We start from the raw sequence: 19,002 nt of genomic DNA, 5'->3' as shown, positions 1-19,002 counted from the left end.
AAAGGGCTAAGAATAAAAACTCTTAAAGAATTTTCAAGAGCATTTTGCTTTCATGGAAAAGATCTGGTAATCTGCATAAGATAACACTGGATAAAAAACACCATTATTTACACATCATCATAGAACCATCTGTTTTGTATGACAGCTGGGGCCATCAAATTCTGTACTGCCTTCCAGAGTGACCTGCAAAAGCTGCTCCAGTGAGAATAAGAAATCCAGCAGAAGCTTATCTGTCACAGGCTATCCTAACCCRTAATACAGTTACTTTAGCACCTGTAAAGTTACCCTAACCCCCAAAATGCTAACTTTCAGCTGCATGTAAAAACCCTACAAAGACAGGGGAGAGGATCAATACACAAGACAGGATTACACATGGGGATAGGAGGAACACCAAACCAAGCTGTTAGAGATACTGAGTTTCTAAAGTTAATAYTAGAGATATAACTATGAGCAAATGACACTTCTTGTAAACTGCTAAATGCAAAGTGTATATCAAGATAAATGGTAACTGTTGCATATATTCCTGGCATGCTCAGGTCCAAATAGATATTTTGACCTACAGTCTCCAATCTAAATATATAGACTAGTACCATATAAAACAAACTGCTGCTAAAACAAAATAATCGGAGCACATCTCTCRAAGCTACTCTAGATATATCCTCCAGCCATTTTGACACAGAAACCACAAATAGAAAAATTTCACCCAAACAGCATTTCTTTTTTCTAGAGACATCTGTGAGCAAATGATACTTCAGCCTAATGAAGTAAYGAAATCCTGTAACACAGAAAAGAGCACAAATAGCTCTCCACTAACAGCATAACTAAGCAGGATCATGATGCTGAACAAAGCATAGCCAGGTATCAACACGCCCTTAGTATGTAATTTGCACCACAGCTGAAAGAATTTTCCTCAACATGCCAAAAGGTTTAGTTGGTAAAGCAATCCTCCAGGGAAGATGCTAGTTTCCATCCCTTGAAACCTTTCTTTTTCCATTTTCTTAAAGCAAGGAACCCAAAACTAAGTTTATTTCATGATGTAGAATCCAACAGTGGTTTTTGCTTACTACCCCCCCCCCACACACAACTTTGGCTTTCCATTCAATACCAGCATGACTGCTGTCACAGCATTTATAAAATCAGAGGGCACTGAGAAGAAAAAGACTCCAGGTTTAAAGAGTACAGTAAACAACTTTGGCTTGTGTCCGTCCATATTACGGAGAGCTACCCAAATAGCTCAATGTTCTCCCACTGAAGTGTGAAACAAAAGTTTTATTCAGAATCATATATTCATAACTATCCTCTAACAGTAGAAAAAGTAACATTTTCCAGGCCTGAAACATGTGAGCGACTACACAAAGCAATGACAAAACTGGATATAAACTGCTTGGTCTTCACATTCTTGAATTTTGGAACCAGTCTCAGGAATAACAGGAAATACAGCATTTCAAGCGTTTGACAAATCAAAAACTGATGCTTTTGCACAGTAAGGGACAAAAAGGCAACTTTTTAGATGCCAAGAAGAGCGCTTATGTAACCTCACACAGCTCATTTCCAGCATTAAACAACAGAAACTAGCATCTTAAATCTAATCCCAAATTTCTCTTCAAGACATATGCTGTCTTGCATGTAAAATATGTCATGTTTAATTTTTCATAAAATTGTCAAGATCAGACAAGTTAGCTAATACATACCTCGCACAGCTGGCAGCAACAGCACAAGAGCAGCAACAAGCTCTGACCTGCAGGAGCCTTTGCAGGGAAGATAGCAGGGATGGGTGGAGGCTTGTAGTGCTGCTATTGCTGGCTCTGGACAGCTATCCATTTCTAATGGTTTTAACTCCCTCCACCCGCCCACCCCCTTTTTTTCCTCAAGAATCACTGTTATTGTCAAAAAGGATAGGGTAAGCGATAACGCAGACATGCTACGGCAARGACAACTGTCTGCAAAACTACTGTACACATACAAGCAAAAGAGCAGAACATCAGAACACTCCGGAAATCAGTTTCTGGACAAYGTTATTTATTACTCATCAATTGAATTTAAGGACACTTGTTTTTTAAACMTGTTTTGGTACTCCATAGAGTATTTACAGAGAGATTTTTATTACTAACAGAGTGCAGGACATTAATTTGCAATTTTTCCCCCAACATACCATACTTCCCTGTCTTTGAGACTCACATGTCTTTTTGACTAACAGAGCCATTAAAAATTRTACATTACAGGCTCAGCGTCAGCCTGTACGTACAAGAACAGCTTCACAAGGTCAGCACAGCTTCACCGCTACCGTTTGCTGCGTGCTGCCCCTGTCGAGGCACAGAAAGGATCAGCACAATCCAAAAGCCTTTTCCAATGCCTAAGGGGAACATTTCACTCAAGCATTAAAGTACACGTTTCTCATACCATAAAAGAGTTCAATAATGTTAAAGATGTTACGGGGCGGGGAAGGGGAGGGGGAATCGAGTCGGGCTYGAGGGAGTATTTGTACCTATGCCTCATTTGTGGCGGGTGGGCACCGAAGTAGAAGACGCATCATGTGATAAATAGCTTTTGCTGCCCACAGGACACTAAGAGGAAGCTTTTTGGAAACAATTAGCCAGCATACAGAGAATTTATTAGGTTTCCAAGAAAGAAAACAAAAACCCCCTTCATTTCAGAAAAATCCRCTCAAGGGAATGTTTCATTTATATTTCTTAAAAGAACTCAGGCAACCTTGAGCAGTTGACAGCACAGTAATCTTCTCTTCTAACATTTGTGGTTTCCTTAATGCTGATGCATTAGCCAGAGAGAATGAAGCTATCCCAAACGGGAGCCACAGCAGATGCTCTCATCYGAGACACCCCTGTCCTCCAGCTGCACCCAGTCTGGAGAAAGGCCTACTAGCACAAACACCACACTACAGATATGCTCTAACAATTTAGGAATACAAGTTATTCTGAGAAACTGCATATAACTTCCTTTATTTAACCTCTAAAAGAAAATCCATCTAAAGAATTTTTTAGGCTGATTACAAATCAAAGGGCTCTCAACTGTTTTAATGCAACAACCCCATGATTTACCAGACAAAAGCTTCAGATTACTTCTCTATGAAGAGGCTGTCTAAGTATTCCTGAAACAGATAACAAAGAATTGCAAATATGTAAGCTGGACGTGGGTTTCAATCACAGTTTAAAAAAAAAAAAAAAAAAGTTTCAGCACCACACCACCAACTTTTTTAGGCCCTCTGGAGCCAAAATCCCCAAAGAAGCATCTGCTTTCGAAAGGGATGGCAATTAGGTGCTTTTTACAAGTCTACTTTTTTTTCCCCCCCTCCTTTTCCCTTTCTTTCTTCTTTAAACCAAGAATATAGCTACATCTCAGGCTTACTGATCTTACCGCTGCTCCTCTCCACCACCAAAGGTTGTAATTATTTTGTTTGTTRAATAATTTCCATACACCCCCTATAATAATATATTCACTTGTTCTGTTTCTGGAAGTAGATTTACTGATGTAACTCAAACGAAACAGTGACACATTTGAAGCAATTTCTGCATTTTTCGGTCCCTCCTCCTTTCATTTGTCTTCAAAGGATGGGGAAAAAAAATGAAAATATGCAAAGTCTGGACTCACTGGACACACAYACAGATGGTACAAATGAATTCCTCAAACTGCACAGGGGAGGAAAGACAGTATTGAGATTTCAGTTAAAGTGGGCTGTCTTGGTGAAATGAAGTCATCTTAACCAGTACTTATAATTCTTGCCTTCCATGTTGTTACTGAGGTTTTTGTTCAGTTGGCCTTGCTTTGCATTTTTTAAATAGATTAAGTGCTTTATAAAAGCTGATGAGGCTAGAAATTTTGTTCAAATCATGTCATAAAACAGAAACAGATGAGAAGCAACATGCAAAGATAAAAGCATTTTGACATTTCTGAGAGCTTACTGTTGAACCACGGACTGTAAAAATTAATCAGCCCAAACAGGCTGAAGTGATTACCTTTCTATTAAATGCTGTGTAAGAACTCGCCCCATAGGTTTTCAAAACAGCAGCTCAGATTTCTCCTCTTTGATTTTAAGCTTCATGTTTCACATTTTTAAAGGACTCTCAACCTCAGCTGAAATCCATTCCTACTCTGTTACTTAATTGCCTTTGAATCTTCTGCAGAGGTTTGAAGAACACTGGGGCCAACCAGCCCCACCACAACCAAAATTTGGGGCACAGACCCTTTCCCAGCCCTGCTGCTGGGAAGCGAGAGCACCAGGTAATTGCTGTCATGGGAGATGACACTGCGCTGAGCRTTGGAAGGCAAAAGCCAGCTGGGTAAACTGGAAATGAAATAGCTTGACATACAGGTAAATTTTACTGTTTGTTATCCTAAAACACTTTTTTTCAAGAATAAAAGCGATCTAAATATCTGAAAGTTTTTTACATTTCAAAAACGATAAAAGGTGCCCAAGGAAAGAAAAAAGGGAACACACACACACACAGATCTAGTTCATTCTATTGATTTCTGTTCAGCCACCTATAACCAGGATCCCTTTAATCCGCTGCACTGGTCTCAGCCTACTGACTAAAAGTGCTAGTTTTCTCTCCAGGGTGTCCTTGACTGCTTTAGCATGCTAACTTTTTGGCTTCCAGAGAGACTGTAAAGTTGAGATGAAGTATTTGACTTGATGCATCTTCTGTGCAGTGAGTGTTATATAGGGATTTAGCTAGCACAGTACTTAAGAGAATAACAGCTCAGGRAAGAATTACTCACAGATATCTCATTTTAAAAAGGCAGGTTTTCACAATTTAAAGTTTGTCAAATATTTGATTTCACTACGCCTTCTTCCCGCCTCACTGCTACAGGCATCCTCAAAGAGGTGGGAGGAGAGCAGAGCAGACRTGCTGATGCTTCTGGATTAAAGCTGTTTATTTAATACTCCGCTGAAGAGAATGACCTCTATAAATCACGGTCTTGAAACAACGGGCGCACAAAAACCAAACCAAAAGCACAACACAGGAGCATTCGCATTTACAGCCTTCACTGTGCTTCAGTTCCAGAGTAGGAATTTCAAACGYATCACTCTCCAGTGATCTAGAGAATCATAAGATTTAGTAAAAGTAACAAACAAGTTTATTTTGCAGAAATTAAAAATACATTCTAGTCCAAGCTGACTAATCCCCACAGTTTACCCAGCAAAGAAACTATACCTTCGGAAAACTCCTCTGGTTTCTGTGGCTCYGCAGAAACCACAACCAGTGCTGTTTACTTTGTCAGAGGAAGCATCTTGTGCTGCCACTTCCCCTGTGAAACACGTATGGTTGGAAATGGTGACTAGTACCATCCAGRAGAGCTTTCTGGCTACAGAGGAAACCAAGCTGGCTCGAAATATTTCCCCAAAGCAGTGTAGAACAAACACAGCAACTTATAGCCGGAAAATCTTTATTAGTGTCATCCTAACTACCTTGAGTTAACTGACTGCTCAAGGTTTAAAAAAAGCTGAACATAAATCCAGCCCTAACGGTTCTGTCAGGGAGAAGACACCAAAACAAGGTCGAAAAGAAAGCAAGACACATCAAGAATTAAGCTGYAATTTGATAACAGGCTTAGGAAAACCAGGATATGATGCTAAGACTGAGAAACGGTTTAAGAGCTATAAAAGGCAGGAGTGAAAATCCAGTCTCAAGTGGTCTTTAATTTGAAGAACAACAGGAAGGTTAAATTGTTAAATCGTGTAAGGTTGGGATGCTGGAAGGACCACACTGACTCTGAGGGTGCACCTAAATATACACTGACTTTCTACACACATATGAATATATTTAACAGACAGCATCACTATTGCAATATTAATTACCCTTATTAAGTAACACATTAGCTATTACTCAGAATAGATGCGAGRATTCCTGCCACAGCAAAGGCTGCATTGCAAGAATGAAGAGGAACGCACACTAAAAACAAGGCCAGATTCATACTCATATTCTTTATCTGGGAGGGAACAAGCAGAAGAGCAGTTCCTGGSTTCAAGGGAGATCCTGCTGGCCAGAGCCTCACCAATGAGCAGATTAAACTTTGCCCCCCSCAGGGCCATTCCCGCTCTCCCCGGGCAGAAGCATCCTCCCCCTGAGCTGCCTTGGCTGGTCAGCAAACCCATAGCCCAGGGGATGGGCCAGACCCTGACGCCCCCAGGAGATGGCTGCTGCAGCTTGGGCCCTAGTTACTGCTAAGCAATATGCTCGTGCCTCTCCGTACCATCTGGAGATACATCTCAAAAGGCAGAGTTATAACAGAACCAGATGGTCCTACCAGGCAGACCCTAAGCAGGATAGATGACATCTCTGTCGTGTTTTACTGATGCGCGCGGTAGCAACTGGTCCGGGATAACCACATCTCCAGCTAGGAAGAAATCCTGTACCTCACCACTCAGAATTAGGGGATCTACTTACTACAGGGTTACAGGCACAGTGGAGGCCCAGGGACCCTGAAATCACCTAAGTACCCCACTGCCGTGGTAGAACAGGATTTTGACCAAGTCYCCCCACCTCAATGGCAGCCCTAAGTCAGCAGGTGGAAGAAAGCTCCAGCAGTACACTGCACACCCAGGACATCTGGATTTGCACCTTATACTCTGCAGAAACTGCTTCACTGTCCTCCTCTGAAAAGRAAAGTCAGAATTTTGCCTCCTTCACTAAGAAATTTAATCTTCTTTGTGAGGCAGTTGCTTAGAATAGCATGACCTACAGAAACACCATGATGCCACCTGCTAGAAGCGATAGCAAGTCAAAGTCAATCACCTCCAAGATGCTCAGCTGACACTATGAAATTCAAGTGACAACAGTTTTCATTTTCACATTCACTATCAAAACAAGACAAAAGATGAAGACTAATGTGATTAAGAAAACCCTCAAAACAAAAGCCTGACCTCAGGTTCATATTTAAGAGCTGTTGATCTCTGCCATATTATCACAGCAAGGAAAAGCAGAAACAAAACCRTTTAAGAGACAGCAGCAACCTCACTGAAGTCACAGCATCTCTTCTGAGTTAGGACTAAGCAACTCCGTCTGTGTTTTGACATTTCAGTATCACTTTCCAGCAACAACTGGATATTTTTTTAAAAGCTGGTCTGCTAAGCAATGAACTGTTAAGAAACATCTCTAAATAGTATGTAAGCTGAAGTCAGTGCAGTTACTCTGGATTTATGTTGTTTCAAATAAGACACCTATGTACCATTCTTAAAACACTTCAGTGCTTGTAATGAACTTAATGGAAACCAATAAAGCATTGCTCTGGAGCATCAGCTCTAAGAGACATTGTTTTCTAATTTTCTTTTCCTAATTGTAGGTATAATGTTTGCTTTTGAGCTGCCACTGTTCTCTCCTGTAAGAAGATGGAAAAATAGTAGGTACACCACACAGGAGAAAATTGCACCTTTTATGCTATGACAAACATGCAGCTTATCAGTGGCATGACTATTTTAGACAAAATATTTCATTCCATGTCATCCCTTTATCTAGGGACCACTGCATGGCCTTTACTCTATTTTTACGGTCATAGCTATCATTTTATTCCCCTGCATAGCTGTACTTACAGCCTCCTAAAACTATGTACTCCTATTAGAGCATATAAAAAGGTGTCCATCACCACTGTAATTTTATCACTTCCTTCCTGTAAACAACAGTTGCTGCTGCTGCTAGAAAGAAAATAGCATTTGTTTCAGATAAGTTACAGATGAAATAGATTATTTGAAGAGCTAAGTAAAAGTGGATTTTTTTTTTTTTTTTGAAGACCTTCATTTCGTTCCAACAAGAAGGAAAATAGGCCAGATAAATTTATCTTTTAACTAATCCAAACAAATATTAAACCAGATACTCATTTTATGGCAATCTTTGCAGGCCTGCTGATCTCAAGAAGCCAATGTTCACTGACTCCAGCTTGAGGATTTGACGTCCTGAGCAGGTATCAGAGGACTGCAATTCTGGAATGCTAGTAAAAACAAACACTCACTTATGCAGTGACCTCTGTTCAACTCTTCCTAACAGAGAAAGCAGCTAAATAGTTTTTTTTTTTTTTTTTTTTTTTAATCAACCCTGTTTAAGTTTCAAAAAGGGAATTGCCCTTCATTTTTCACATTACCCAATGAAGGTGTCAGCTCAACTCCCAAGACCCAAATGTCAYGGCGTATTTTTATTCTAATGGTACYCGAAAGCATGTTAGGCAACTATGAACACACAGCATCTACTCAGCAGAGACTGCAAAAATCATCTTACACAGGTCTAGGGAAGAGAACAAAAAAGATGTCAGCAGGAGAGGAAAAACAGATGCAACATCCACAGTGCAGAGGAATCCGAGGTACTGGTAACTTGAAAAAAATACCCATCTTTCCCTGTGCATCAGGAGTAAATTTCCACTCAGAAGACCGATGCAGAAGTTAAATGCTATGATGTTACTTAAATAGGACATTTCATGTTCTGAAGGACAAAAGCATAATCCCATATTGTTATTAAAGATCAAAACTCATCTGAAGGCATAATTCCAAGCACATTCTCCTCAGCTGCAAGTCCTTTACTCCAGGCCCTACCATCTCATCTCATCTCATTCTATCACTGTATTTGTTTGCAGAGCAATGCTTATAACTGCATCAGTAAAATAAAACAAACCTTACAGGATGATACAGGCTGAAAAGAAATTTTTACAGGTTTTGTTTCTTTAAGTGGGATAATTTCTCCTGTCCAATTCACAGCACTGCTCCATAAACAGCTGCATCAGCACAGTTGACAGCAAACTGGACACAGAGGCAAAAAACAAAAAAGCCCTCAATTCAGCTTTGCTGGCAAAGAGGACGCACACAAAAATCATCGAGGCTCACAACGCGTGACATTCACTGCTCTCTGCTATGTTTCTTCTGTGACTAGCTGACATTTTGCCATTTTCCTCACTGGCTATGTGAGGCCCATCCCATCACCTCTCACCTTGGTTTCAGTTCTCCTTGTGGTTCCATCTTCAGAAGTGACAATAGACACGTGCGAAGTGGGAGTGCCTGGGTCCTCCTCCACAGTAACCGTCTCTTCCACCATTTCTTGAGGTTCTTGCATCATTGCTATCGATGTCTGGTTGCTGGGGCTTTGTTCCTAAAGGAGCAGAAATAAAGGCATCCGTTATCTCTGCCATCACAGCTTAACTCTTCTATTGATTTTCTGTTTTTTTTTTTTTATTATTATTTATTTTATTTTATTAAATAACATGTTTTACCCAACAACTCAAATAAATATTGAAAGAAAGAAGAATTTACCATCCCCAAAAAGCATGCTGCAGCTATGCTGGTCTGACTGGAGTCAGTTCAGAAAAGGGAAATCATGTGAAGCTGCTATTAAGGACTTTATGTTTACAGGCAACCTACAACAGGGTACTACTTTATATTTAAACCTGCTTTAAGCTTTCTCTTCAATGCCCAGTGTAGGAGGAGTGGAATTTTTGCTCACAGAAACATTCATTCTGTTCCACAGTGAACAGGGACCATTGGGTTTCAGAGCAGTTAATCTTACACAYCATTAAAAGTTTATTTCCATTTGATAAAACACACTTAGTTGCAGACTACAGAAGGCTATAAAAGATCAAGACCTTCTGCTAAAGCAGCACTTGCCTCCCACTGTCCAGAGCAATGATAATTTTGGAAGTGTGGATAGCTAGAGATGAACGGTTGAATTATCAGGCACGCTACCGTTCTGATATCCTCCCTTCAACACGGCTGTAAGATCTACCTGGTTACAAGCTCATTCAAAAGTTGTCACATACACACAACATAAAGAAACCCTGAACAGAATGAAACCAGATCAAAGGCTGGTTCTTGCAGGCAAACTGCCCAGAAAGAACCCTTCTGCTTCTCGCACACACGAATGCCTGAACTTTCCTTTTCYCCGTGCCATTGCGTCTCCCCGCACAGAAGTCAGGAAGTTCCCCTTCGGTCGATGAACGTGTTTCAGAAGTTTCACAGCAGGTGGTCAGTAAAGAACTGACTTGCATACTGAGAAATAAGACTTTTCCCCAACATTATAAACACTCAACTATGTAAAATGAAATACCAGATTGTTTATTTCATCATACGCCCTGAAGGCGGTGGGCTACATGCAAGCACAGCATCCACCCACACAGACCTCAAAGCCAAAGCAGGGCCTCTATGCACACATCTTGTCAAACAGAACATAAAGAATATCCTTTATTAAAGAACATGCACACGCAGTTTTTATTTTTATTTTTCATTAAACAAAGGAATGAGTATGAGGGCCCTAAAGAGCAAAGTTAACACAATTCTCCCAAAGAAAACACTGTCAACAAATTCAATATGCATTTTCCTATCAAGGAAAACAAAAAACGATACAGATGAAACAGTTGCTATGCAAATGYTAAATCTAATTAGGCTTAAATACAGGCTTAAACAGGTTTAAATGTCCTGTGTTTGCGAGCAACCTCATCACCAACTGTTTTGTATTTTACATTTTGTTCTGTAACATTTTGTTTGGAAACATTGCATTTCATCTCAATAATGGACTTCGGATAGCACCCTGGGCTGTGCCATGTATTTYTGTAAGCCCTGAAGGACAGCATTCTTCCAAATGACTTTATGCTGCTGAGCAGGAGCAAGGTATTGAGTATTGAGGTCTCATTAGGCTTTGTAGGAAAAACGTATTTCATTTAATCCTGTGTGATCTGTAACTTCCTTTGAAGCAAGCTGAGATGCCCTTAAAAAGATTCCTTTATTTACAGCTGTATTCTCACATTCTGGAATTTGAACTTCAGCTAGGAAGTCACTTTTATTTTCACACAAGTGCTAATATTAACGAAGACCATGACAATAAGCCTCAGGCTGATCTTAGTCAAAATGCAACATGGACAACCGTCAAAGGCAGCACATGCTGGACCACCAGAGGTGCTGTACGCAGCCACTGCTCCAATTTCTATTGAAACCACAGAGTAACTCAGGCTATAGAAATAATCAACCAGTATMAGGCTTTTGAAATCCTAAAGAAAATCCCTCCTGTCAGTCTGCAGTGTTTAATTGTTATGACCAATAACTTAAGATACACACTGATACACTCTGTAGTAAGGTTCAGAAGTCAGATCACATCTGCTGACCACAATTTCAGGAGGGAAATTAACTCCTATGACAAACATATGAATCCTTTCACTTTTTTTTTTTTTTTTTTGGAAGGGACTATATTCCAAATGCAATTTTATTTTTCTCACCACATCATAAAGCTTCCCCTTAAATGGGAGACATTTATACAATATTGCAATTCCGTGAAGATTCAAAACTTCCTTTCTTCAACACAAAGGAGTCTCACCAGCAACAAAGAAATCTGCTACATGTGCATAGACTTTTCCCCGTTACACCTCATTTCTGTAAACCTTCTTGTCATTGTCATAGCACCACATGCCAAAACTGCTTCAAGGTGGGCTTTTCTTATTCCTTATGCACACACATCTCATCCATCATGTTCATTTCTAGCTGCACCTTAAGGTGACTAGAGGAATTTGTCCCTTCCTTCTCTAGATTCTTCAGAGGCAAACTTCATTTTGTGATAACAAACCTGGGGACGTGGAAAGTAATATTTCGCTCTTTGTGCTTTTGCAATACTTTTCAGTTTATAAAAAAAAAATAAAGTCTCCCTTTGTATTCAGGCTGCCTGTAGGCAAAGCAAATCTTTAAAGCTTGGCACTTAAACATAAACAAACAGAAAAAATAGAGCATATTGACTTTAAATGAGCACCAGAACTTGTTTTTATCCTGTGACTGCTTTTAAAATGAAGATTCAGGGAGATATGGTGCAGACCTGCATTCCTGAAGGAGAAAATTATTGCTAGCAAGAGACCATTCTGAGCATCAGAAAGCATCAAAGCTTGCCAAATTGAAGGCAGATATTCCAATTCAGATAACTAACCAGACTACATATTCATGTATTTTCCTTCTTACTGTGCAAACTACTGAGGGACACAGTGAGCAAAGAGGACTGAGTATTATCCAACTTACTCTTCCCTGATTCAAYCTGAAGAGGTGGTTCGTTCATCTCCAAAGCCAGTACTTTCTCTACATTGCTCACTTGTAGTTGTCACAAGCTCACAATAATGTAGAAAAGATGCAAAGATTGTTACCTGTTTTTAGTTTCCATCATTAGATATTTTAGGTCATCACAAACTGCAGAAACTGGGACACATTATCCCTTTCAATCACTTTCCCTCGTACTCAGYTTCTAAGCCAGTATCTAGGATGCTCTTTTGCTAAATACATCTCAGAAACGCTAAACACTTGCCAGTTGAGCCCAATTATTCAAAATAAAACACAAGTAACCAGACAGRGCTAGAATACTACTCCCTCAGCATGGAATCCTACTGGTATTCCACTATCCGCTAGACAACAGGAGATCTCATCCAGRACTTTATTTACCTTGGCAGGGGGCTCTCAAAGCAAACAAACCTCCACACAATCCCTCCCTCCCTACCATGATGGTCAAGAAGCTGTGGCAAGACTGTCGGAGAGGAGGGGTCTCCTGAGCAGAAAAGAAATCAGCCATTCCATGGCAATCACCAGCATCAGTTGAGCACCTGGGAAGACCATGTCTGACTGGAGCTTCTTTCCAGTAGTCCTCAATAGGAGACTACTGGGATTGCTGGCAGCTCCTGCAGGTCAGCTCCTTCCCCCTCCAGGGACTGCTCCTTCCCCCTGAAGCATTCAAGCACAGCCACCAAACTGCAGAGATCCTCCCCACCTCCTCTTGCAACAGACCAACACATTGCACAGTGACACACCTGGCTGAGCATTACTCATGAGGTTCCTTTCAAATAATTCTGATTCCTTCCAAGAAGATTACGAGACAACACTTAGTTGTAAGAATAGATTCTAATCTCGTTATTGCAAAGGGTATCAACAGCCAAGGCTTTTCTCCCTGCTTTTGTTCCTCACTACTAAATGAATCCTATCCTGTTTATCTGTGCTTAAATCTCCAGCACGCTTTTAAAAAAGCCAAGCTATTTAAAAAGCAAAACAACAAAAATCAATTTATCCCTAGCCTGCAAAAGTTAAGTGCAGATGAAACAGCTAAAGGCCTTGTAAAATAAGCAAGAACCATAAAATAGTAATTCTTGTTTTGTTAAAAAACAGTGTGATTTACCATTTAGGGCACATATCTCCCAGGGCTTATTTTGCATTTGAATACTACAGCTTCTATAATCATCCCCATTTCAATTTCTAGAGTTATATTTCCATCAAAACAGCTATTTCATATTTTTTTTTTTAATAAACTAATAACCTCCCCCAGGAGGATCAGACATCCTACTTTCAAACAGTAAACAAAGTTCTTTATTCTTTGTGTATGAAACAATTTAAAATTATCTGCAAGTAATATAAAATTACAGGAGATTATTACTTCTACTAAAACAGTCATTCTTCAAAAACACTGAAAAGATGTGCATTGACTCATTCTCCCACAGATACCTTTTCCTCAGCAGATAGCTACGCAGGCTATTCAGGTTACTGCTCACTCCAGGCTACTGTTAGATCCCAGATTTGAAGGGTTTTGCAAAGCACAAAGGCCGATCTACACCAGTGAACATACTTGTCCCTGAACAACCCCAGCACAGACAAAGCTCAAGTGTATCAATTCCTGTGAAACACATCAGATGTCTGAGCATAATTAATGGCATTAGACAATAGTTCTAATTGAATTAAATGTGGATACTCCCTCCTCCCTTTCTCATAGTCTTTGCTTAAATTACTTATTCACTTGTCTTTAATTTTCTTATTACTTTAGTCTCTGCAAATCCTTRGAGATTATTTATAATTGCAAAGTCAGGCAAACATCAGTTTTGTCAGGATCAAGTCTCAGACTGATGCTGTTCTGCAGAGCTGGTGCCCTTCCAACTTAGGTCTGGGCTTCCAGCTCGGTCAGATCCTCAAGCTGTGCTTTGCCTAAGGCATGAAGTAAAAAGGAAAAAAGGCAAGTCTCCAGGAACGTGTCTGCCCCATAAGCCATGAGATAGTCATTTTTCTGCTTTGAGGATCTGCTTCTGATTGGTGCCTCAATGGGGCATCAAAAAGCAGGAGAAACACTGGTGGAGTTTGCTGAGCTTTTCCCAATGTAAAGTCCAGCTTCTCAGCAACTGAAGACTCCAGTTTGATTATGATCACATTCTGCTGCCTTGCCTGAGCTCATTTTCTTTCACCAAAGCCCAAAGATCCCTGCTATGCTCCCAGCTCTTGATTTGTCCAGGGATTTTTTTGTGCATCTCAGTGGCGCAGATGAGTCCACAGAGGCCAGCACAACCCCACAGAGCCTAGCTTGGCCGAGGGGCAGCCCTGGAAGAACCCGCTCCTGAAGCACGAGCGAACAGGAAGGAGAAGACAGGGAAGGAAGCACTACTGGCAGGCAGGGCACCTTCCTGAAGAGTGTGAAGGCTTAATGTTCAAGGACTATCACTGTATTCRTGTAATTCCAAAAATGCAGGGAGATCCAGAGATTCAGCACCAAGCACAGTGCTCAGTCATGACTATTCAAACTCYTCACTACCCAAGGTGGGTACTACACTGAGGGGATCAAGTGATGAGGTACTGCCCAGGCCAAATGGCTCTAAAGCAGCAAAGCACACAGTGACCGGCCTATACCAAAACTAATGCAGCAGCGTACGGCAGAGAGAGTTACAAGATGCACAGTGATTTTTAAGATGGAAAAACAAGTATCTAGTTTCCTACAAATCAACCAACCTCCTCTTAGCAAGCCTGCTCCTCCAGTTAACCACCTCATGTGAAACAAAACGTTAAAACAGAACAAAAAAGCACTATTTACGGATTCAGCTCACTTAAATGTGAACCCAAACACATCACCCCCTGACAAGCTTCCAGGAGAGCTCTTTGAGTTGCTCTGCTGGAGCTCACGGACAAGCTCTACCCTCTGGCTGGGCAGTTCTGAGCATAAGGAAAGCGTCAGCCGTACGTGAAAGCGGGCTGTCCTGGCACAGCACGCCAGCGCAACTCAGCCGCACACCACAATGTGCCGACTGTTCCCCGAACACTTACACATTTCCTTTGTCCTTTAGAAACGCACACGACAAGCGAGTAACAAATAACGCCAAGAGCTCTCAGGGCCCCAAGGTTAAAAAGGAACTTCTCAGCAACTGAAGAAACCTCAGCTACAGTTCAGAAAAGCCACAAAGAGCTGCCCCTTTTGCAAGCAAGCATGGTAATTCAGCATCTGAAGGCATCGCACCTTCCAGGGACAGCGAGAGGCGGAGGTGGGGGAGAGGCAATCAAAGCCCAGACAAGGCCTGGAGCACCAATATTCATCCCTCAAGCACTGTGAGATACACTGGGGTCCTGTTCAGCCACGCGGTAACTGCCCGTCAACACGCAAATCTACAGCGCTTGCCCAACGGTCAACAAAGAGGGCTTTTATGCTATTTTAAACAATCTGAAGTGTCTCAGTTAATGGAAGACCGGGCAATTGGCCCTCAACTATTTCTAATTGACTGGAATGATGGATGAAGCTAAAGGGAAAGCTGACCCACTGAACTTCTCCATACAAAGCTAGAAAACTGGAGGAGATTATAAACAGTTTATAAGAACCACAAGTGGGAGAGGCAGAGCCCCAGAGGCTTTGCTCCTCTTAACCTGCTGTAAAGTTGTTTTAGACTAAGGAAGACAAAGACCCTCAACTCAGAGCAACAAACAACAACAAAAAAAAATACTGGAGAAGGCCTAAACAAATACAGCATTTTTTCCCATGCTCTCATCCCCTTTCTCCCGCAGCTACTTAGCTCTGCCATGCAAGTTAGTCCTTTGAACCAGAAAAGGCAATTTGTCACTTTGACAAGAAAGACGTCTCTCAGGGCTCCGTATTGCCTTGCCATGTTTTTCAGATCGAGTGGGTGTTAACCGAAGATGTCAAGACATTACATCTCAGTCAGTTTCAACAGACTGGATGACATAAACTTAAAAATTACATGTTAATCAGTCCCACTACACTAAGTGTGAATGCTCAGTGAATCAAGCACACACAACCATTTTCAGAACGAAACAGTCACCACCACCTGTTGAACTGCCTAACAGCGGGGCTACCGTGTTTCGACAGGTCACTCTGCTCACCTAAGCATCTCCTACGAGGGAGGAAATTTCCCCAGTARGGAAATGGATGCACAATAGGTCCAAACTCACAGCACCTCTCTTCAGGCAGCTTAGCAMGGTATCTAACCGCAGAGCACAGCAACTTAATTTTTCATCACTAGTCAAAAAGCGGAACAGGCAGCTTCAGAGAACAATCCAGATCTTGCACAGACAAAACCTCCTTGGAGGCATCCAGCTCTTGCCACTGTTTCTGCAGGGAAATTACAGTAAGCCTGAGGTGCTTCAAGAAGGCATTAAAGCCGGGGGATGGATCCAGGCCTCAGAACAGAGATGTAACAGGTTGTGGTAGAACCCAGAGCCAGCCTGAGGTATTGCAAGTCATCATTAGGTCCGTAATCACAAGCTTGTTCTCACCACAGTGGTTCACCAGATCATGCAGTAAAACAGAAGCATAAGCTGCATTTTCAACGTGAAAATAATAAAAGCAAACAAGTTAAAAAACACCTGGTATGCACAGTGTTARGGCAAACCCTCTTTCTCCTAGCTTTCAACACTGTGGCTAATATTCATCTGGAAGATTTGCCCACCAGGAAAACATATTAAACGAACAGGAAACAATTGCTTTTCACCAGGATTTGGTACAGTGCTCACTCTGATTTGCAGTAATTCAGGTCTGCAGCTCTTCAGCTAAACTGCCTCCCAAAGACAAACACAATGAAAACCTGCATGTCTAATCTGTGACCAAATCCAGAACAGATCTGACTTGCCTTCCTCTTAGCCTTTCAGATGAACTAATTGAGGCTAAATTAGGAAGATTTTTAGTGGGATGAAGTTACATCATGGACTGCAATTTTCCAGCAGGCTTTTTCCTTCATCTCCACCTGCTGCCTCCACAATGCTGGCATTAAGAGTGGTGTGGGATGACTCATTTGTACATTSCTTTCTGCAAGACAGGCATTCAGCTTTCCTTTCTTTGACCCCACACAGTTTTGGTCAGAAATAAAACTGATGCATGTATTACTAGATATCAAGTCCACAAACTTACATGCACATAGGAGTCAGAAGTACAAGCTAGGTCCTTCATCTAAAAYAAAAAAGAGAGCTGTCAGTTTGGCAGAATACGTCAGTAAGTTTCTTTATGCAGTTCACATGCCCCAGCCTCTGCCCCAGCCACTTAAACTCATCCCCGGCCCGTCAAACCAGAAAGAGCCAGAGCCAGTCTGTTGGGTTTTGGCTAACACATGGGTATACCTACCTGCACTGCTACCAAAGTATCTCAGAGAACGGCTTGTTTCACTTCAAGGCGCAGGTAAACCACCTCTGCGTTCTCTGAATTAAAACCAAGATTGGATCATCGCTTGGGTGTCCTGGAAGCCGTATCAGATCAGCGTTAAATTTAACTAATCTCCTCACCCACCCACAATCCTGCCTGTAGATCTCAACCACAGAACAAATGTTTTTGTGGCAAAACACACTGCTACAACACAAAAGGAAAAGCTTTCTCAAACGTGAACGAGCTAGAAAGAGCAAGTGGATCATTGATGAGTTTTAAAGCCTAAATTCCAAGAAGGTTGTTTCTTAAATAATTCATTTCTCATTCTAGGGAATATAAAGTGATTGCCAATACATCTTACCATCTGTCTCATAAGGAAGGAGCATGCCAGTTCTTCCCACTATTAAGCACCAAAGCAGGTTTGTTTGGCATGGAGACAGCAGGATTGCTCCAGTCCAAACCACCCCCAAGAGATTACCCATGTGAAATCACATTCTGCTGCTTCCCTCTGGGTCTCCCTCCCTGAGGCCCAAACCAAAAGCCATGCTCTAAAGAAAACAGCAGGAAATGTGTGAATGGTCTCTAACACTAGGCTGGCTCTCAATATTATGTAATCCCAGAGAGTAAAAATGTGACAGCAGGAAAGAAACCTTCCGGGAGGTCTTTGGACAACTACAAGTCCATTTGAACGCCAAAGATGCAAACAAGCCAAAGAAGCCAGAGGCTGCTTCATCTGCTGTAAATCTTCCAAACAGAAGAGATTCCAGCAGAAAGATGATTTCCCCAAGTGTGATGCAGTTACTGTGCTATTTCAACTGCCCAGTTTCACTGACAGTTTCCCCCTACCCCTTCCAGCAGGGCATTTAATCATGCAACTTCTGCGCATTTCAGAGACTGAATTTGCAATCTCCATTTGTACATGGACAGTCTTCACACAGGCTAGAAAGACAGTAGGAAGAGTTGTTAAGACACTGTTAAACTAGCAATAAACAGTAAAAAGAAGACAAAGAGAGAGCATTCTTGAAGCAAAGCTCAGGGGAGCCCTGGTGCACATCACCTGAACACAAAGTTCCCAATTTAACAGAATGGTCAAAAAAGCCCACTATAAATCTTGGATATTAGACARGGAAAATACTGAATAAGAACATTTCATTATCTGTTTGGCATCAGTGTGGCCACTACTGGAACAGTCTGTTCAGCTTTGGTGTCCACAGCTTGGGAAGAATGCAGATATCCTGAAAAGGGCTCAGACCAGTTACCAGAACCACCAGGAGAACAGGATGTCTTACTGAGCCCTAGCCATCCAGCTCATAGAGAGGGCCAACAGCACTTGACTGTTACACCTCTCTGAATGTTTTGCACCTAAGAATATGTTATTTAAAGCTTACGAAGGACTCCCTCTAACTCCCACCACCACCATCCCCTTCTGATAGAAAAGCTACACAAGTGTAATGAAGAGATTTTTGCCTGCCAGGGAAGAGGCTAAGGGAAGGTCCCATGCTCAGCAACAGTTTCAACTTCAAGCTCTCACCAGCACGCCATGGCAAATTCCCTTCTTGACTCTGACAGTGGCATTTCAAATGAGGTCAAGTTGCAAACCAGAGCATTGGGCCAATTCAACTGAGAAACCACCRTCACCAAGGAACGACTGTCAACTCTGTCA

At 41.6% G+C, this 19,002-nt stretch overlaps 1 protein-coding gene across 4 annotated transcripts in view; it reads right to left on the bottom strand.

The window, feature by feature from the left end:
- The window catches only part of ARVCF (ARVCF delta catenin family member), a 293,288-nt gene that overhangs the window by 91,371 nt on the left and 182,915 nt on the right, over positions 1 to 19,002 (bottom strand). For 3 of the 4 annotated variants that reach the window (XM_085302692.1, XM_085302693.1, XM_085302695.1), the window contains one exon: positions 8,928 to 9,086. In XM_085302692.1, coding sequence (XP_085158818.1) covers positions 8,928 to 9,086 — 159 coding nt within the window. Of the gene's footprint in view, positions 1 to 8,927; positions 9,087 to 17,111; positions 17,151 to 19,002 lie in introns of all 4 variants that reach the window. The other variant, XM_085302694.1, reaches the window with a different exon arrangement.

Source organism: Rhea americana, unplaced genomic scaffold (genome assembly GCF_003343005.1).
Source record: "Rhea americana isolate MKP2758 unplaced genomic scaffold, rheAme1 scaffold_191, whole genome shotgun sequence".
Lineage (NCBI taxonomy): Eukaryota > Metazoa > Chordata > Aves > Rheiformes > Rheidae > Rhea > Rhea americana.
This window is presented reverse-complemented; position numbering and strand designations above follow the sequence as displayed.